The sequence below is a fragment of the Notolepis coatsorum genome, assembly GCF_963971535.1.
Source record: "Notolepis coatsorum genome assembly, chromosome: 13".
Classification (NCBI taxonomy): Eukaryota; Metazoa; Chordata; class Actinopteri; order Aulopiformes; family Paralepididae; genus Notolepis; species Notolepis coatsorum.
Genome location: NC_140177.1, coordinates 40192752 through 40215120, shown reverse-complemented (window position 1 = coordinate 40215120; position 22369 = coordinate 40192752). Strand labels below are relative to the sequence as shown.

The following is a 22369-nucleotide window of genomic DNA, read 5'->3' as shown; positions in this document are numbered from 1 at the left end:
TGCTTGAGTGTCATGTGTCAGGGCCCCAGAAGGTAAGGATACTATTGATTCTCCTTCCGGGCTTTGGATTTCTCCCTTTTTGCCCTCATCTCTGCTTGCTGTTCTGGGGTTAGTGCCCCCCAATCGTCTGCAGAGAGGTATTTGATGTCAGAAGACTCCGTTTTCCTCGTTCTAGCCTTAGCTGGTGGCTGTTGCTGGGCTTTGGGAGGCCGGAGTTGAGCCTTCTCATCTCGCGGGTTCTCCCCTTTGCTTTCCCCCTTGTTGTGTTGGTTGTGAGAAAGCATTTTGACTTGGTCATACAACCTACATTCGGTACGTAACTGGTCTCGGGACCATGCTGCGCATTTGGCTGTCAGAAGGTTACCCCCTGGTACTCCTATGAATAGCTTTCCAAGCAGTACGCCTGATCCTTGCACAGGTCCTCCACGTATGACTGATTCTGCTGCAACAGTGAGAGACAAGCTCCCGTCTCGCACCTGTGGGATTAGTTTCTCCACCATGTTTTTCCCCTGGATCTTGACCGGGGGTTCTTATTTCTATTTCCATCATTTGGGCCATTGAAGCCCCTTCGGGGAGCTAGCGTCTCCTTGTGCTAGCTTCTCTTGAGCTATTACTCAAGATGTTGAGTAATCAGAACTGTGTTCAGTTTCAGAGGTACTTAGCTCCCCATCATGTTCAGGTTCAGACTTAGTTTCACCTGAAGGAGTCATCTGTGGCCTCGGGTTCTGATCCCCGATCTGAATGTCGCCATACTCCTCCTCTGGGCCAAAGAGAATGGGATCATTCCGCTTCGATTCCCGCTCGTCCCAGGTAGTGTGTCGAAGTGTTCTTGAGCGAGACACATAACCCCTTACTGCTCCCGTTAAGCAGGTTGGCACCTTGCATGGCTGTTTCCGCCATCTGTGTTTTTTAAGCTCTTCCTCTCTCCTGAAGCTCATGTAACACTGGTCACAGTAGTAAGGTTTCTCTCCCGTGTGTATCATGTGGTGCCGGTTAAGTTCTGCCCTTCTCTTGAACCTCTTCCCACACGGGTCACAGCAGTACGGTCTCTCTCCTGTGTGTGTCCTGTGGTGTCGGTTAAGGTATATCTTTCTCTTGAAGCTCTTCCCACATTGGTCACAGCAGTAAGGTTTCTCTTCTGTGTGTACCATGTGGTGTTGTTTAAGTTCTGCCTTCATCTTGAAGCTCTTTCCACACTGGTCACAGCAGTAAGGTTTCTCTCCTGTGTGTATCATGTGATGTATTTTAAGTTTTGCCCCTCTCTTGAAGCTCTTCCCACACTGGTCACAGCAGTAAGGTTTCTCTTCTATGTGTACCACATGGTGTTGTTGAAGTTCTGCCTTCGTCTTGAAGCTCTTTCCACACTGGTCACAGCAGTAAGGTTTCTCTCCTGTGTGTATCATGTGATGTATTTTAAGTTCTGACTTTGCCGTGAAGGTCTTCCCACACTGGGCACACCAGTACGGTTTCTCTCCAGTGTGTACCATGTGATGGGTTTTAAGTTTTGCCCCTCTCTTGAACTTCTTCCCACACTGGTCACAGCAGTAAGGTTTCTCTTCTGTGTGTACCATGTGGTGTTGTTTAAGTTCTGCCTTCCTCTTGAAGCTCCTTCCACACTGGTCACAGCAGTAAGGTTTCTCTCCTGTGTGTACCATGTGGTGACGTTTAAGGTGAGTCCTTCTCTTGAACTTCTTCCCACACTGGTCACAGCAGTAAGGTTTCTCTCCTTCGCCAGGTTTAGGGAGTTCTTTGGGTGTAAATCCCCCCATTTCATGTCCAGAGGGAACTCTCATTGAGGGCGGAGCCCTCTTATCCATATACATGGAAGTGGGAGCAGGCAGTGTTCGGCCTGTTTCTATGAGGCATGGTGCATTCAGGATCTGTCCCTGATGTTGACCAACTCCTGGGTCTTGACCGTGTTCCTGTGCTACCCCCATCTGGGTGTGTCTTGCACAGGTGGAGTGGAGCCCAGGGCCCTCATTCATCAACGTGTTCTACGCACAGATCTGTGCTTACCCTGTGCGTACGATCATTTCTAAGCAAAGAGTGGGATTCATCAATTTCGATTTGAACTTGACTCCGTGCTTACATCTACGCACAGGTCGGACCTGGCGTACCTCGCGCCCAGTGGTAGAATATCGTTACTACGCATAAGCACTCCTCAGTCCTGCATTAGTTTCAAGGCGGAAATAAGCTTCCGTGCATTAGTGTTCAACTTCTGTATGACCCGTAATTGATTATAGTTCATTGTAAAATAGCGACAGTAGTGTAATTATAACGGGCTCACACGCGAACAAGAGGTTGGCCTGCTTGTTTGGCACGGGGGGGCAGACGCAAAACACCAACCTCCAAACGCGATTAGATATTGTTTCGAATAAAAAGCAGATTATTTTGTGTGTCATGTTTCCAAATAAGATTGGTCACGAAATGCTTTCTACTTCAATTTGTTGGTTAGAATAGATGACCTCCGTTGAAACTTCACTGAGACTAACAGTCTATTTGTGAGCTCCCGCACAGATGTGATGATAATAATAATAATAACAATAATAATAATAGCTTCATTTTATATAGCGCCTTTCAAGAGACCCAAGGTCGCTTTACATAGATAGGGGGGGGGGAATAACAAAGTAACAAACATAGTGGACAGACACACAACATATATATATGATGATGGAATTCATTCAAGATCCTCTCCACCCTCGGGTCTTTGCCACCGCGGCACGGTCCATCGTGATATTGGAGATGGATCGACCAATAGACTGTTACTGTAGCTGTCAAAGCTCCATCACAAATGCAGTTATGTGAATAGAAAGGGATTCCACTCAGTCAATGTTGCGATGCGCATTTGCCTGATACATGTTATTGCTGGATGCCGGGAGGAAGGCGATGCTGAATGTTTTCAATTCATTAAATAAAACGGATACTTTTTGCAAGGGTTTACTGACTGTCATACAAATGATCAACCAACTACATACTGTAACTTTTCAGTGCACGTTCTTATTTACATTGTGACAACAGCCTTGTGAGTTCCCGCAGTGACCCGCACACAGACATGATGGAATTCAAGTTCATGTTTGTATTGATCACATATAGGCAGGCTACACATGGCGTATATGCTACATCATACATGGCAGTAAGATTCATTGTTCTTGTATAGCTCTCGTATTATTGTTTATGTAGGCTACCCAATACTGACATCAAAATGGATTGTAGTATGCCTCTAGAAATCATATGCAGCAGGTAGAAAATTGACGGGAGATCCATCGCGATTTGGAATCAAATTGAGGAGAACTTAAATCCCTGGGTATTAATCAAACAACACGGGAAAAGGCAGTCATATTCCAGCGCAGTCTTTATTAGCCGACAACAAAATAGATGCCTCTAAAAATCATATAGCCAATCGAACACAAAGGCATTCATATTACAGCACGGTTATAATGACACACAACCAACGCCAAACAGTGGTCAACGAACGGTCTTTATTAGTATTTTGAGCTGTCCAGGCAGAATTGCAGCAATGGTCTTAGGGAGCCGTTGATATCTGACATCACCGTTTACAAATCCGCCTTTTATTTATCCCATAATACGCGATAGTGTCTTCTTGGTTCGACAGCAGTGAATTCTCCGTGGAGTTTCTCAGAGTACCGCTCGGGTCAGTCCATTATTTCACATCCCATAGGGGGTGTTTCCTCACTTTCATGACCATATATGGATAATCATGCACGAGCATTGACGGTAGAACAAAGTTCTACGGAGGAGCGTAGAGCCTGCGTACGCACCGTGTGATGAATCCCGACTTCCCTGTGCGTACACTAGTTCTACATTCCGTGCTTACGTGTGGAAATAGAACATATTCTACGTCCACGTTGATGAATGAGGGCCCAGGGCTTTCAGGGTTAGTGAACCCCCCTGAGCCTTCTTTCTCTGTGCTCGGAGGCCGAGTATCTGGTGTCTCCTCATATATCTTCCCTTGTCCTGATAGGGGCCACGTAATTTGGGCCCTCTGTTCTGAGTGATTCACTGCTTCCCTTGGTGTTCCCGAGGGACCAGAACATGTCTGGTTTCTGTATGCTAGTTCGTTCATGGCCTGTTGTGAGCTAGTTAGCTCTTTTCTGGTCGATTCACTTTTGGCTAGTTAGCCTGCGTTCCTGTGGGCTCCGTTTTGGTAGCCTTCAGTTAGCATTCAATTCACTTTTGGCTAGTTAGCCTGCGTTCCTGTGGGCTCCGTTTTGGTAGCCTTCAGTTAGCATTCAATTCACTTTTGGCTAGTTAGCCTGCGTTCCTGTGGGCTCCGTTTTGGTAGCCTTCAGTTAGCATTCAATTCACTTTTGGCTAGTTAGCCTGCGTTCCTGTGGGCTCCGTTTTGGTAGCCTTCAGTTAGCATTCAATTCACTTTTGGCTAGTTAGCCTGCGTTCCTGTGGGCTCCGTTTTGGTAGCCTTCAGTTAGCATTCGATTCACTTGTGGCTAATTAGCCTGCGTTCCTGTAGACTAGGGCTATGTAGCCTCCAGTTAGCATTCGATTCACTTGTGGCTAGTTAGCCTGAGTTCCTGTGGGCTCCGTTTTGGTAGCCTTCAGTTAGCATTCAATTCACTTGTGGCTAATTAGCCTGAGTTCCTGTGGGCTCCGTTTTGGTAGCCTTCAGTTAGCATTCAATTCACTTGTGGCTAATTAGCCTGAGTTCCTGTGGGCTCCGTTTTGGTAGCCTTCAGTTAGCATTCAATTCACTTGTGGCTAATTAGCCTGAGTTCCTGTGGGCTCCGTTTTGGTAGCCTTCAGTTAGCATTCAATTCACTTGTGGCTAATTAGCCTGAGTTCCTGTGGGCTCCGTTTTGGTAGCCTTCAGTTAGCATTCAATTCACTTGTGGCTAGTTAGCCTGCGTTCCTGTGGGCTCCGTTTTGGTCGCCTTCAGTTAGCATTCAATTCACTTGTGGCTAGTTAGCCTGCGTTCCTGTGGGCTCCGTTTTGGTCGCCTTCAGTTAGCATTCAATTCACTTTTGGCTAGTTAGCCTGCGTTCCTGTGGGCTCCGTTTTGGTCGCCTTCAGTTAGCATTCAATTCACTTTTGGCTAGTTAGCCTGCGTTCCTGTGGGCTCCGTTTTGGTCGCCTTCAGTTAGCATTCAATTCACTTGTGGCTAGTTAGCCTGCGTTCCTGTGGGCTCCGTTTTGGTCGCCTTCAGTTAGCATTCAATTCACTTTTGGCTAGTTAGCCTGCGTTCCTGTGGGCTCCGTTTTGGTCGCCTTCAGTTAGCATTCAATTCACTTGTGGCTAGTTAGCCTGCGTTCCTGTGGGCTCCGTTTTGGTCACCTTCAGTTAGCATTCAATTCACTTTTGGCTAGTTAGCCTGCGTTCCTGTGGGCTCCGTTTTGGTCGCCTTCAGTTAGCATTCAATTCACTTGTGGCTAGTTAGCCTGCGTTCCTGTGGGCTCCGTTTTGGTCGCCTTCAGTTAGCATTCAATTCACTTGTGGCTAGTTAGCCTGCGTTCCTGTGGTGAGCCAGTTAGCCCTTGTCTGGCTAGGGCCAGTTCACTTCCTGTTAGCACTGGCTCGTTAGCCGATGGTGAGCTAGTTAGCTTTTGTCTGGCTAGGGCCAGTTCACTTCCTGTTAGCACTGGCTCGTTAGCCGATGGTGAGCTAGTTAGCTCTCGTCTGGCTAGGGCCAGTTCACTTCCTGTTAGCACTGGCTCGTTAGCCGATGGTGAGCTAGTTAGCTTTGTCTGGCTTCAGTGTCATTAGAGAGGATTCTCGTGTCTGTCTCCAGTGTCATTAGAGAGAGTTCTCTTTTTCTTTAATCCAATTTTGCGGCTTCAACCGCTCCACCAGCAATGCCCCCACTACGCAGAATTTGCCTTTTAATTTGCCACTGCTTTCCACCGAGGGCCATACAGATCAATATCCTTTGTTTGGTGTATTCTAAAGCGGAAGGTTTTAGCTCCCTAGGTGCTCATAAGAGCACCTTCAATTTTAAGGTTTAAACTCGCTTTTGTAGTCTGTTCATATTCTCTTGCCTGTTATTACCTTTTCAATTAGTTATAAAAGCCCACTCCTAGGGACGCCATGATATATGCCACGCTAGATCTCAGGTCAGATTGATAACCCCATAACTCATTGGTCTGCTCATCTTGACATCAAGCAGGGCCCTGCGATGTGTTTGACATTCAGAATCCAGTGGGTCTCCAAAATGTTGTTGTTGTTATCAAATTACACCTGACCGACAAAAATAGCGAATGCACGTTCCGACCCCCTCCGTCATTGACTAGGTCAAGTGATAGAAGTTGCGAAATCTCTATTTTGTTTTATCACCGGGAAGGTTTTATCTGACAAGTATGACCCTGTCGTTAATCAGATGATTTCCATTTCCCTAATCCGTCGCACTGCAACTGGAGAGAGTTACTCGACGAAGCCTCAATGCAACGCTTAATATCTAGAGTCATTATTCTATATCATTTGAATAAGACTAGATTATCTACTTCTTTTTTACGTCTCTGTAGTGAGAAGAAAGACATCAAACATTCAATCTGTACTCATAGTCATAGTCACCTCAGAGGAAATCAGGGCGGCAGGGCAGCATCGTGGCCCATTGCTGGCAGAAAGCAGTGCTCGAACTCAATGGATAATTATAAAAAAATAATTTTTATTTAATGAAGTTACAAAAAAGACTGTATTGGAAATGTCCAATACAGTTTAAAAGATTATATAAACAAAACATCTCATCTCTAAGATAGCAATAGCCTAACACAGCTGGTGTCTGTAAGCAAAATCTGATTGAAAATGCATCTCAAAAACTCTGTAAAATCTCTGCTGGGAGCCTGCGAGTTGGTCTTTATAAAGCCCCCAATATCTCTTCACTATTGGTCCAAATACAGTCATGTAATTTCTACCATCCAATCGACGTACAACACATAATGACTCTCCTCCCCTCCTAGTTGTCATTGGCTGCCGTCTACTCCACTGGTTTGTAACTTAGAAAGTAATTGTAACAGTAACAGAGTGGAAAGTCCCTCTGTCTCTAGCTGGAGAAGAAGGCCACGTAAGCACATTCCTGAGAGTTCCAGTCAGTATCACCAGTCCTGTGTAATACACAATACAATACATCCTTCTAGCATGAATAGCTTATATGCTCATATATATATATACAGATATATTCATACATATATATATACCTGTACTATTCAATACCCATACATAATAACACTGATTGATCACACATCATATATGTATTTTGTAGTTTAAGGCCAGTTCCTTGCCTCATAACTGTAAGACAGTGATTCTCTCTTCTGCTCTCATCTCTGTGGTCGTCTCGCTCGGAGCTGTCTCTCAAGGTCACATTCTTAAGGGGCCCCTTTCATTCCGAGCAGCCCCATGCATCCTATCAAAAGGTTTTTGTTTCCAGTCTGACTGCATATTAACTGTAACATAACATTAACATTAACTGTAGTATTAGTTTTTAAAGTGTATAAAGAATATACAGCTTATATAAGAATACAAGTGTGCACCCGTCACAGAGAGGTTTCCTCTGCCACGGATCTCGGCCTTTTCTGCAGGCAGGACAGGCAAGGGTTAAAATGTGCCACCCTGCTCTTTTCATTCTGACTTGTGCAGACCAGCCCATACACTTCACATATAGACACATACAGTAACATATGCCTAGATCTAAAACAGATATATACCATAAACATATGCTTAAACCTTTTACATCCCATAATTGACAGAGAGAACAGGATGTCATAATTAACCAGTGTCACTAGTGTGACTCTCAACACCCCCTCTGTCATTCTGTTCTGTCATTCTCCACTGTCTTAATAGCGTCTGTACTGGGGGACGAGATGGCGATTGCGGGGTCACGTGGCTGTGACTCTCCACAGGAACTCAGGGCCGTTAAGAGCGGGACGCTCAGCCAGTACTCATATAACTAGGTTATATACATAACCTTTCGTTATATTATTGTACTTGGCCATCGCGTCCCGCTCTTAAGCCTATCGAGATATGGGGTAGAGCGGACGCGAGGCCCGACAGATGTACCCCCTGAGGCCCCGTAAGCCCACATCAAGGGGTTGGGGAGTCCCGTCACCCCATCCTTCCTAATGAAGGGGGGGGCAGTCAACTCCACCTGAGTGCGAGCAAGAGGGAACTAGAACCCCTTGAACACACAGCATAGGCGGAACCACGTGTGACCTAACACACTGTGGCCCATACCCACACACTCCAGCTACCCTACCAAAGGACGGGAAGCAGGAAAGGCCACAGACCCCAGAACCGCCTGGGAGACAGAATCCCCGGTCATGTCCATGAGGTAAAACCTTACAAAGGGGCCCGGGGAGGACCATGAAGCTGCAGCACAGATGTCCTCCACCGAGGCCCCACCCAGCAGAGCGGCAGAGGCAGCCACCCCACGAGTGGAGTGCGCCCTGACGCCCCCAGGGGGATCCAGCCCGGCCAACGTGTAGCAGAGGGCAATGCCCTCGCACAACCAATGGGACAGGCGCTGTTTCGATAGTGCCTTACCGGCACGAGAACCACCGTGACAGACAAAAAGCTGATCGGTAACCCTGAGGTCCTGAGTACGGCTGAGGTAAATTCCCAAAGCACGGACCGGACATGACAGGTGAAGGCCTGCATCTAACTCACTAGCGTGAGGAGGCGGACGAAACGCCTGAACCACAATATCCCTGGAGCGGAAGGAACTCCGGATATTCTTAGTGTCCAATTATCTAGCAGTCACTGTCAATGTGCGTCAACTAGATCTCCCCATTGGAAGGGTGCAGGCGATCAACTGTTTTAATACGGACCAAAGGAAACAATTCCGACATCTGCTTGAATGTTATTTATTAGGATATAGCATCCAAACACTCGAAAACTCCAACGTCATTGGCAAACAGCCAGCAGGTGGTCAATTAGACAGTAGGTAGCTAGTAGCATTAGTCATTAGTAGCCATTAGATTACTGGTAGTCTTTAGACGGTAGTATTCATCAGTCATTAGTCACTTTACCGTCAGTTAACAGTCAGATTATTTACCTGTACAAACGGGAAACAAAACGGCATTCATTAGCCACATGTGCTATGCATATATAAATGATAATTACGAACATAAACAGCGCATACAAAAGACAACAATGCAACATACCGTTAGCCAGTTAGATCGCCTACGGGGCTTTTCTCATTACAGGCATATGGCTATGAGTGTCTCTTAAATAGTGCGTCACGCAGACTCTGAATCAGCCCACCTGTTCACAGTTTCTGTCTCCAGGAGTCCCACAGTCTGCAGTAAACGCCCACTAGGTGGCACCAGATGATAAATAATACTTGTATAGTAAGTGCCCCTATAATAATAATAATAATAATAATAATAATAATAATAATAATAATATCTCTGTAGGAAAGGCGCTGGATAATTCTCCACTTAGGCACGAAAGCAGGATTAGGCCGCAGAGTGGCACCGCAATCGGAACGAAAAGACAGGCACTCTGGACGTACCGAAAGAGCACAGAGCTCACCCACGCGTTTAGCGGAGGTGACAGCCAGCAAGAATGCGGTCTTGAAAGACAGCTGTCCCAATGGCGCTTGCTCAAGCGGCTCAAACGGGGCCAAGGACAACCGACGAGGACCAATTGAAGATCCCAACTCGGAGCCAAAGAGCATTGCACCGGCTTAACGCGTCGAGCGCCAAGCAGGAAACGCTTCACAAGAGGGTGGCTGAACAAGACATCCCCCTCAAACCCCTCATGATAGGAGGATATAGCTGCTGCATATACCCTCACCGTCGAAGCCGACAGTCTACCAAGGAGAGACTGGAGATAACTAAGGACAGCATCCAGGGGGCAGGAGACTGGGTCCCGGCCCCCCGCCTTACACCACTCTTGGAACATACGCCATCTGCCCGCGTAAAGCGCGACAGTGGAGGGAGCATGCGCATTCCGGATGGTATTAACCACAGAAGGGTCCATCCTCTCCAGACTTACCCTCCCACCAGCCACACCAACAGGCGTTGGCTCAACACCGGGTACTGGAACAGCGACCCGTGTTGCTGAGAGAGGGCTGTCGCCGACCAAGGAATAACCCAAGGCGGAGCGACCAGTAGCTGGATCAAGACCGGAAACCACACTGCCGTGCCCCGGTCCGGCGCGACCAGGATCACCGTCCTGCGCTCCCTCCGTATCCGCTCCAACAGCTGACCCAACAGCTGTACAGGAGGAAAGGCGTACAGAAGACCGGGCGGCCATGGAAAGATCGAGAAGGCATCCACCCCCAAGGGGGGATGATCTGCTCGACTGACCGAGAACCACAAGGGGCACTTGTGAGAGCGTCGGCTCGCAAACAGATCTACGAGGCCTCCCCGAAACGATCCCAGATCTGTCTGACTATGTCGGGGCAGAGTTCCGTCGTAACGAGGACCGCCCCGAGACATCATATCCGTGCCCACATTCTCTGCACCAGGGATGTGGAGCGCCCTCAGACTGCGCAGCCTGCGAGATGCCCATAGCCAAAGTTCGACCGCCGTCCGGTGCAGGCGGATGGAACGAGTCCCACCCTGCCTGTTGATATACGCCGCTGCAGAGCGTGCGAAGGATAGACACCCACCGCTGCTCCGAGAGGGTTACAATCATGGGCCTCGACCTCAACGTCAAGCCCAAGTACTCCACCTGTTGACTGGGAAGAGGCGTACTCTTCTTCCAGTTCACAGCAAAACCCAGCCTGGTGAGGAATTCCACCACCAGCCTGGTATGAGACCTGGCAACCTCCTCCGAACGACTGAGGAGTAGAATGTCGTCGAGATAGAATAGAACCCATATTCCCCGACGACGTAGAGGCTCCAGCGCAGTCGCTACGCACTTGGTGAATGTGCGGGGATCCAGAAAATAGCCGAACGGCAACCTCTGGTACTCGTACGCTACGCCCTGAAACAGGAACCGCAGGAACTTCCTGTGAAGAGGGAAAATCGGGATGTGAAAATACGCATCCTTCAGGTCTATGGAGGTTTCAAGTTTCAAGTTTCAAGTTTCTTTAATAGTTGTCATACAGAAGTACAGAATACTTTTGTACAAAATGCTTCTTACTGTTGCGCTCCAGAGACTGTGCATGACAAGATAAGTATGAAATAAAAACATAGTAAAAATTAGAAGAAAAAAAAAAAGAGGTCACAGTGTTCAGTTTAGACATATGTACAATGTTCGTAGACGTAGTTACCATACAATATACAATACTGTGCAGTGTACTAATATACAATACTATATAGTGCAAGGCATAAATGGACGAGGTGCAGTTTAGGTACAATTCACAGTAGGTGTACGAGTTGTAGTGCAAATCCTTTATCAATAAATATAAAGTGTAAGTGTGTTTGTGTGATCTAAAGTGTGGAGAGTGGGTGCTGCAGTGTGTTGTTTGTTTGAGTGAGTGTGTGTGTGCGTGTGGGTGTGTGTGCTGTGTGCATTTGATGGTTGTTGCATAGTGATTATTGTTCGTTTAGCGATTATTGTTCGTTTAGCAGCCTGATGGCCTGGGGATAGAAGCTCCTTCTGAGTCTTTCTGTGCTCGCCATAAGACTCCGGTATCGCTTGCCTGACGGCAGCAGTTCAAAGAGGCAGTTGTTCGGGTGGCTCGAGTCCTTAATAATTCTCTTAGCCTTCCCCTTGCACCGCTTGTTGTAAATGTTCTGGAGGGTGGGAAGCCCCCCTCTAATTGTGCGTTCGGCTGAACGTGTCACTCTTTGTAGTCTGCTACGGTCTTGTGCAGTGCTATTCCCAAACCAGGAGGTGATGTTGCCGGTCAGGATGCTCTCTATTGTACATGAGTAGAAGTTCCTAAGGATCTTCTGACTGACTTGGAACTTCCTTAGGCGCCTGAGGAAGTAGAGGCGTTGTCGTGCCTTCTTCACAACACTGTCAATGTGTGTGGTCCATGTCAAGTCCTCGGATATGTGGGCTCCGAGGTACTTGAAACTGTTCACTCTCTCAACTGGTGCCCCGTCGATGCTGAGGGGGCTGTAGTCCTTGACCCCCGACCTCCTGAAGTCCACAATCATCTCTTTTGTTTTGCTGACGTTCAGGGAGAGGCAGTTCTCCTGACACCACTGTGACAGGTTCTCTACCTCTTCCAGGTAGGCCCTTTCGTCGTTGGCAGAGATCAGGCCCACCACTACTGTGTCATCAGCAAATTTGATGATGGTGTTGTTGTTCCGCTGTGCTACGCAGTCATGTGTGTACAGGGAGTAGAGGAGGGGGCTCAGAACACAGCCCTGGGGGGCCCCTATGTTGAGCGTGATGGATGAGGAGGTGCAGTTGCCGGCTCTTACCACCTGGGGTCTGCCCGTCAGGAAGTCCAGGACCCACTGGCACAGGTCATAGTTCAAGCCCAGGTCCCTGAGCTTGGCTATGAGTTTGGAGGGGACTATGGTATTGAATGCTGAGCTGTAGTCGATGAACAGCATTCTCACATAGTTCCCCTTCCTCTTGTCCAGATGTGATGCTGCTGTGTGCAGCACATGGGCTATGGCGTCCTCCGTGGACCTGTTGGGGCGATATGCAAATTGCAGAGGGTCCAGGTTGATGGGGAGGGAGGAACAGATGTAGCCCTTCACTAGCTTCTCAAAGCACTTCATGGCTATGGAGGTGAGGGCTACAGGGCGGTAGTCGTTGAGGCAAGCGGGCGTAGATTTTTTGGGTACAGGGATGATGGTGGACTTCTTCAGACAGGTGGGGATGACGGCCTGTTCCAAGGACAGGTTGAAGATGTCAGTGAATACCGGGGCCAGTTGGTCGGCACAGACTTTTAGGACGCGGCCGGGGATGCCGTCCGGTCCTGCTGCCTTCCTGATATCCACTTTTTTAAAGATCCGTCTCACCTCATGCTCTGTTACCCTGAACACTGAGTCTCCATCAGCAGACCCCCCCCCCCCCATTGCCGTGGTTTGTAGGCTGGTGTTGTTATTCACAGCCTCAAACCTCGCATAGAAGGAGTTGAGATCATTTGCTAAGGAGATGTCACTGTTCAGTTTGAGGGGGGTTCCTTTGTAGTCTGTCATTGTTCTGAGGCCCTGCCACATGCCTCTAGAGTCAGCCTGTTCAAACTGAAGTTCAACTTTATCCCTGTAACGCCGTTTTGCCTCTATTACTGCTCTCCTGACGTTGTATCTTGCCATCTTGTGTTCTTCCATGTTGCCTGTCACCAGCCCGGTGTTGTATGCTGATGTGCGCACTTTCAGAGCCTCACGGACGGATTTGTCTACCCAGGGCTTTTGGTTTGGGTAGATATTAATTTTGGTGGTGGGGATTATTACTTCTACCTGAGTACAGACATAGTCAATCACCGTTTCGGTGTATTCGTTAATATTGGCTGTGTTATCACGGAGTACACTCCATTCTGTGCTTCCCAGCACTGCTTGGAGTGACTCTACTGACGTCACGGTCCAACGCTTAACCTCTCGCGAGACCACCGGCGTTCGCTTGAGACACTGTTTGTACTTAGGCAAAAGAAAAATTGCGGCGTGATCGCTTTTACCGAATGGACTAAGAGCCTGTGACTTGTACCCATTCTTAAATTGCGAGTATACATGGTCTAATATGTTCTCGCCTCTGGTGGGACAGGTCACATGCTGATAGAAATTCGGCAGCACCTTTTTAAGACGCGCGCTGTTGAAATCCCCCAAGACCAAAATGGCCGCGTCATTGAACCAGTCTCCCCTTCTGACAGCAAGCAGAAGGAGTTTGACGGTCAACATCCTGAACGGTCTCGCTACAATCAACCGATTGAACGCGGACAGATCCAGTATAGGTCTGACCTCCCCCGTTTTCTTGGGCACCAGAAAATAACGGGAGTAGACGCCTGCCATCGCGTCCTCTCTCGGGACCACGACTACGGCCTGCTTCGCCAACAGAGATTGGATCTCGTCGGCCAGGGCTGTCACTGCTTCTGACCCTGACAATAGGGTCGGCACCAAACCTGAGAACGGAGGGTGGGGTTGCGCGAACTGCAACACAAGCCCCTCCTTCAACGTTCTCTCTATCCACCCCCCCAAACGGCATTCTTGTCGCCATATGTGAAAATAATCCCACAGCGCACCCGCCGTCAATTGACGCTGGGCCGCAAGGACAGTAGATAGTTGGCCCGGTCCCTCCCGCTGTGCGACGCACCCAAGGGGGGACCCCGACAGAAAGGGCCGGTTTGATACGGGAGAAGCTGTCATCAAACTGGTTGACACACACCCCCCCCCTGAACACCCCTCTAGCGCATGCTGAGGAGTTTTTCTACAGCTAGACACGCAAGGCATGAGCACCCCATGGGCTCCTACACGCCGTAGCCCTGCAGTGATATTGCTATCACCCAAATCACGCTCGCCTCTTCTTTGCAGACCACTGCCGCTCTCACGGGAGTGGGAGGCATCAGCGTGATACCCCGCCTGGCGAAGGCGAGGCCGGGGTAACCCTTGCTGTGCATTCAACAGAAGAGGCCTCGAGTCCCCCTGCTGACCACTGTAGCTAGTGGCAGCCGTAACACCAGGCTCCCCCATCACACAACGTGTGGTGCAGGAGCCACGCGACAGCACAACATTCTCACGGACAGACCCAGGCTCAGCCATCAACTGGGTGTCAGCCCCTGTCCCCATGAGAAGTGAAGAATGGGGCCGCATGCGCTTCAAAGAAGGTTCGCGGCCCGCAGCCAAAGGAAAACGATCAGAGCCCCGCTTCCGTGGGTAACAGAGAGAGGATTGAACGGGGAGCGGGCTGCTCGCGGCAGAATGACGGCATGTTTTATCCAAGCCGAATACACCCAAAATGGCCGATCCCTCCCACCTCTGGCTGCACAGCGTGAGGCGGTGTGGGACCCAGATCAACAATCGCCTGCGCCTCCACAGAATTACCAAAAAGTCTTTCCGTGGAAAAAGGAGTCGTGAGGAGAGAAAACCTATCCTCTTCCCCAAGAGGAGAGTGCTCCAACCAAACATGCCTAACAACAAACGTTGATAGCATCGTAATCCTCCCCGCAGTTATAGCTTGCGAGTCAAGATCTCTATAACACCACAAACATGCAACATGTTTACAATGTCGGCTGGACCCATAGCCCCACTACCCGACGCCAATGTGGATAGGAAACTAGCCAGCTGAGCCATAACACTGGCCGCCGCTACAAACCATCCTGCAGCAGTATACCACTCATCCGTCCATACTGCCACCCTCCGAGCCGATTCGCTCTCAAGCATCGGCCGGGTGGGACATCGTTCATCCCCGCCGGGGCACAGGAACAAAGCTACCTGGCTACGTAGCCACGGTACCCCCGGCCTGCACCCTGTTGTTAGCCTTTTTACCCGTAAAAAAGGCAAATAAGTCTCAGCAAAACCCCCCACATTAGCAACCGACTGACCTTCATCAATGAACCGGGCAAGAGGAGAGAAAAGCGGCACCGTCCCGCGGCGGGGAATATTAGAACAACGACCCATTTCAGCATCAACATTAGCATTAGCAGTAGCATTAGTAGCATTAGTGTAAGCAGGATGCTCCAGGATAGCCAGGAAATCGTCCACTGCAGTGGAATGTTCACCAAGCCACCCCGGCCCTGGCGCCGAAACACACTTCACAGCATTACTAACACCAACATCAATGCCTGATGACACAGGGCCTACCTGTGTACAAGCTGGCCCGATAGCCAAACCTTGTACGCTGCTCCTTGGTCTGCTGCCACCAGACAAGGAAACATCAACATAGGCCCGTGTCGCTGAAACATGCCCCGAAGATTCCAGTGGTAAGCAAACCTCCGGTAAGCTTTCAACATTACGCAATTTCTCTAATCTTTTCATAACAACTAGTTACATAAAGGCACACTGCGACCGATATGATGGAAACGAAATAGAGGAAGAGTGTTTGGTGACCATGCCTAGTGTCTTATAGGCTACGCCTCCATAGGGGCGGAACCCGGCAGGTGATGGGCGTATTTGTTTTTTCGTTAGTGGAGTACAGTAGGTACATGAGATGAGGTATATCTCGATAGGCTTAAGAGCGGGGCGCGATGGCCAAGTACGATAATATAACTTGCATGCCAATTTAAATGTTTACGCGTTCCATACAAGCTCTCGCCAGACACACCAAGCTCTCGGTAGCCCCACAAAAACAACAACTTGAATGCAAAAACATTTCATATATTTTATATTATTTCATCTCCCAACAGTCGGGCTGAAATGTACGAATTTTAATACCTTTTAAGGCCTTAAATTGAGAATTATGAATTTAATACTTGTTAATACCCTGCAGATACCCTGTATATATATGAACATTAACACATTGAGCGCCACGCCCCTTCCGGGAAATTAGGTCTAGTACGCCACCGCTTTAATCAATGGGAGGACGGGGATATTTGCGAGTGCTTAAAATATATCTTAAATTATGGCTATGGGTCTAATACACACGTCGCTTATCAATGAGTTGCTTGCAGTCAACATGTACAAAACGGATAGTTTTTTCATCGGTACATTTCCGTTTTATACCGTTTTGAATACGAGTATAGTTTTGGTGATTTCTAGTAATTCCAGAGAAAGACGCGATAATAGCCCTTTAGTGGAATACACAAAACACGTTGTAATTTTTTGGCTGATTTATGAATCGTTTTCAAATAGATGCTAGATTATTGATAGTATATGTGTCCTTATGCATACAGAAGCGGGCTGAAAAATCGCTTATCCGTGTTTTGGTCAGCGCCAACGGCACGCACGCACGCACACACACACACACACACACACACACACACACACACACACACACACACACACACACACACACACACACACACACACACACACACACACACACACACACACACACACACACACACACACACACACACACACACACACACACACACACACACACACACACACACACACACACACACACACACACACACACACACACACACACAGACACGTTGTGATCGCTGTGAAAAAAACATCTGATTAATCCAAGACTGGTAACATAGAGTCCTTACCTCACATCTGATGTCCTGCAAAAAGATTAATCCAATTCCGGATCGCCATTCCAAATATTGATCGCGTTTATTGATCCAACGTTATATATCCAAAACACATAATCCACGCTGCTCCCAGTCTCCCCAGTCAATGTGGTATAACGATACTGCATGCCCGAGAAGGAAAACCTGGACCGGACTTTTTTTTTTGATGCACATCCCCAGCCAATCCAATCCAATGATGTGCAATACAATCCGGGAGACGATAGGCGGCGGTATTTGCCCTTTTGCGAGCTCAGACCCATTCCCAATGATAACATCAGGTTGGATGGATGAAAATGAATGGATATCGCTAATAAAAGAAATAACGATTAAAACCCGACTATAGTCATGATTGGCGCTCAAGCGTTGACGAGTTAACCCGACTATACTCGGGTCTGGCGTCCAATGTGTTAAATATATATACAATAGAGTTTCTGACCACTAGTTGATGAAATTAGCACTATAGAGTACGAAAACACGAAAACTGTGTTTCACATGTTCTTCAGTACTTATGGTAAAACCCACTCTTTATTGTGTGTGTGTGTGTGTGTGTGTGTGTGTGTGTGTGTGTGTGTGTGTGTTTGTGTTTGTGTGTGTGTGTGTGTGTGTGTGTGTGTGTGTGTGTGTGTGTGTATGTGTGTTTGTGTGTGTTTCAGTTGTTGGACAGTGCTGACTACACCTTAGAGCTCCTCCTCCAATCAGCTGTCAGAGATAATCCATCCCAGTTTAGCATTGCCACGGAGAGGGCCAATCACAGAGTGCTGAAGGTATTGTTACTACAACTACTAATCATAATCATAATAACAACAACAACAATAACAATGATAACAACAATAATATAAATGTATTGTTCTAATGTAAATTTCTCTCTCTGATAAGGCAGTGGATTTTGAATTCTAAGCGGCAGTTAAGAAAAAAGGAAAGATCTACTGTAGCTTAGCATTGCAGATCAGGTCACCTGACCAGAAAGAAAAATGCAGCCGGGCTTATCATAATAACGTGACCGTGAGAGGTCTATTGAGATTTGCTTGAAATAAAATAATCTATTTTGTGCATAGATCACTAGATTTCATGGGCATATAACAAGATGATGGAGGACAATTGGTCATACAGCGAACATTAACTCATTCTACGCCAATGTAACGGATATGTACCGCGATAGTGTGACTATGGTACATAGAAGTAAAACTCACTCCCCAGAGGCATCCAAACTGAGCGCTTAGAGAGGAATTCCTTTCTTGGCGCAGCGGTTTGTGATGTCGCCCGCAGTGCGGACGCCCGGGGTTCGACTCCCACTCAAGGCATGGTCGAAGTGTTTGGCAGGTACAGCGTTGTACCGGCTACAGTGGTGCCGTGACCCGGATGCCTGAGTGGTGTGAGTTTAGGGGGGGTGAATGTAACGGATATGTACCGCGATAGTGTGATTACGGTACATAGAAGTAAAACTCACTCCCCAGAGGCATCCAAACTGAGCGCTTAGAGAGGAATTCCTTTCTTGGCGCAACGGTTTGTGATGTCGCCCGCAGTCGCCCACTCAAGGCATGGTCGAAGTGTTTGGCAGGTACAGCGTTGTACCGGCTACACCAGCCACGAGAAAAGTTGGGTTAACTCGCCAACCATTCAGTGCCAATCACGAGAAAACTCTGGTTTTAATCGTTATTTCTTTTATTAGCTATATCCATTCATTTTCATCCATCCAGCCTGATGTTATCATTGGGAATGGGTCTGAGCTCGCAAAAGGGCAAATACCGCCGCCTACGCCTTCCAGCTGGTATTGCACTCCATTGGAAATGGTGTCATTTTTTTTCTGGGACGATCCGAGCCGTGCGGGTGGGGTTTAGGTGCTCAGGCAAGGTAGGCCTTTGCAACGATGGCATGGTACAGTAACCCCGCCCGCCCGTTCGCGTTTAGCCTTTTTACAACGCATCCGCGTTTCCGGCGCTCTGATTGGCCAGGTCATGTGACTTGTGCGCCCAATAGCGTGTTTGCCCATTTCCGCGTCGAACAGCCTGCAAACTACCTGACGTTCTATCGCCATGCTCTAAGACAAACTCTAACCTTAACCAACTTCGAAAGAGTGCCTAAGCTTAACCGGCGAAAGAACTTGCCGTCACGCTCTAAGACAAACTCTAACCTTAACCAATTTCGAAGAGTGCCTAAGCTTAACCAGTGTAGAAACTTGCCGTCCCACGATTGGCGCTCATGTCACATGACCTGGCCAATCAGAGCGCAAAACGGGAACCCGGAAACGCGGATGCGTTGTAAAAAGGCTTCAAGCCGCCCTTTCATGTGTAACGCTCGGTAATGTGGGACGGACCTCCACGAGCAGTATTTGGAATGGCGATCAGATAATTGGATTATTTCTTTTGCATTACATCAGAGACAAGGTAAGAACACTATATATAAAATCTTGCGTTGATATTTCTTTCTACCACAATCGACGCTGTCTCTGTGTGTGTGTGTGTGTCTGTGTGCCGTTCGGTGCAGGAGGTGGGGGGGGGGGAGCCCCGCGGTCCAGGGCCCTTTTCATTCTTGCATGGGGAAGGATAATAATGATAATCTAGTGTTGATTTCAGGAAGATTTGATAATTAGGCAAAAAATGACAACGTGTTTAGTGTATTCCACTAAAGGGCTATTATCGCGTATTTTCCTGGAATTACTCAGGAGCACCCAAACTATATTCATATTCAAACCGGTATAAAACAGAAATGTACCGATGAAAAAACAATCTGTTTCATGGATGTTGACTGGAAGCAACTCACTGACAACCGACGGGTGTATTAGACTCATAGATATAATATAAGATATATTTTAAGCAAAGGCGGCTGGGTGGCGCAGCGGACTAAGCGCTCGTCACCAACGCGAGAGACACTGGTATCGCATCCGGCTGTCAGCGTTGCCTCCGGCTTGGGCGGCCGTCATACTGGCTCAATTGGCAGAGTCAGCGGGAGGGAAGCCGGTGGGTGGTAATCTGGTCGTTGTAAACAGCGACTCCTATAGGTCGGTCAGGGCGCCTGCACAGCGAGGAAGGGAGATGGTGAGGGTAGTGTGAGCCTCGCACACGTTACACCTCACCAATGAGAGTCCGCGCTGGCAGGTGTAAAGAAGTGGCTGGCTGACTCCGCATGTATCGGAGGGGACAACGACCAGGAAAGGGAGGGGGGAATTGGCACGACTAAATTGGGATGGGAGAAAAACACAGAAAAACAGGAGGAGAAAAAGTGGATACAAAAAATTAAAAACATATATTTTAAGCACTCGCAAGTGAACAAAGCGCCCCATTGACTTACAGCTCTGGCGTAATAGCGCCATCTGGCACCCCGACCCGTGGCGCAGAATGAGTTAAATAGGCGGGCAGTCCGGGCACTTCACTGAAAGGCTCTAAACGGTTTTGCACACAACTATTTTTGACAAGTTTGACAGTTATTGAGAGTAAATGAGTTTGAATATCTCCTCCTGTGATGTCATCAGAGATGAAATGATGTTGATAAATAATATATGAATTGCAATAGGGATTGTTATTTTTTCATCTGTTGAAGTTGGCAATCACGGGAGGAGATATTCAAACTAAATGAATGTGTGCAAAACAGTTTAAAGCCTTGGGATATGTGTGAGATTATATGCAAAATAAATCGGTTTGAAGTGTCCCTTTAACCTACAAACATGATCTGTTCTGACAACACACAATTGATGTAAGCAAGAGATTTACTACAATACAAGGCTGACTCTGGCATGTTGGAAAAGTGTTGCTGAGCTGATGAGTCTATGTGGGGCTAGGGGCAGGAGAGGAGAGAAGGTAGGGCAGGGGGAAAGGGGGTGGTAGGTTGGAGGAGGGTGGTTATGGGTAGGGAATCGAACAGCTTTATCATAGAGCCATCAAGGTATTTGCCAGGAAACCATTGGCATACCACCATTGCAATATTTTGAAACAATATAGCTTTTTGAGCTTTGAAAATTTCAAAGTCTTAAAAAGCTCTTGTTTCATCTACAAATGCCTACATGGACTAGTTCCCCCTCCTGTACAGGAATTAATCTACAAAAAAAGAAACACTGGACTCTGCACCAGGTCAGACACCAGAGGTGACTGCATGGTCCAACGTAGACTGACCACGTTTGGCCAAAACGTCCTGTCCATAAAAGGCAGTCAAACATGGAACAGTCTCCCCATTTCCATAAGGGAAAGCCCCACCCTTGCTTCTTTTAGAGGGCAACTAAAAAAATGGCTGAAGTCCAACGAGTCATGTGAACACATGTGATATGCTGTTATGTATTTTTCTACTGTTTTTATGTGTCCTGTTTTTATGTATTTGTACATTTCTTACTGTTTCTATGAGTCCTGTTTTTATGTTTGGGGACGGATGGAAATTAGCCTCGTGCTAAATCCGGCAATTTTTACACTCCACAGTGTTAATTAATTTTGCATTGTCTTGTCCAAATAAACGAATAAAAAAATTATAATAATAAATAAAGAATCAGAATTCAGAATTCAGATCCTTGGCTGTCAACCTATGTGCGATGTTTCATCCAAATCAGATTAGAAGTTAAGAAGTTCAGACAGACAGACAGACAGACAGACAGACAGACAGACAGACAGACAGACAGACAGACAGACAGACAGACAGACAGACAGACAGACAGACAGACAGACAGACAGACAGACAGACAGACAGACAGACAGACAGACAGACAGAAGGAACCACAGGAGTGATTGCAACACCCTCTCCAGCGCTTTGCAGTTGTAATAATAATAATAATAATAATAATAATATTAATAATGATTATTAAACAGACTGATAGTTAGCCAACTGACCATCCACTATCAAGAATATCGAATCAGAGGGTATGTTAATAATAATAGTAATACATTTGAAAGTATTATTATTATTATTTATTATTATTATTACTATTTGTATTATAGTTATATTATTATTACTATTATTATTGTATTATTATTATTATATTATTGTTGTTATAGTTTCAAGTTTCAATTTTGTTTATTATTTGTCACAACAAAATACAGAATACTTTATGATGAAATGCTTGTCTCTGTATGAGCCCCTGAGAGTGTGCTACATACAGTAAAAGAAAGTAAGTAAAAAAAGTAATCAAGAAGTAAGTAAAAAGTAAGTAAGGGAATGTTAGTCAATATACAATATACAATACAGAGTAAAATGAGTAACAGAAATGAGATGAGGTACAAAACTTAGGGTATAGGGTGCAAATGAGGTATGAATGTAGTGCAAATCTCTTTAATAATAGATACATATAAAGTGTGTTAAAGTGTCTAAAGTGAGTAAAGTGAGTGTGGTAAGGTGAGTGTTTGTTTAACCCTCCAGTCACCCTTGTCGCAATTCTCATCAGCCTTTTTTTCACATG

The 22369-nt window shown here is 47.1% G+C and overlaps 1 protein-coding gene across 1 annotated transcript in view; it reads left to right on the top strand.

Moving 5' to 3' along the window:
* LOC311239337 (protein Niban 1-like) overlaps nucleotides 1-22369 on the top strand; it is a gene marked incomplete at its 3' end in the record, with an annotated part of 121538 nt that overhangs the window by 65478 nt on the left and 33691 nt on the right. Inside the window, exon 11 of the mRNA XM_084327643.1 lies at nucleotides 17649-17759. Within this exon, the coding sequence (XP_084183769.1) occupies nucleotides 17649-17759 (111 nt within the window). The remainder of the gene's footprint in view (nucleotides 1-17648; nucleotides 17760-22369) is intronic.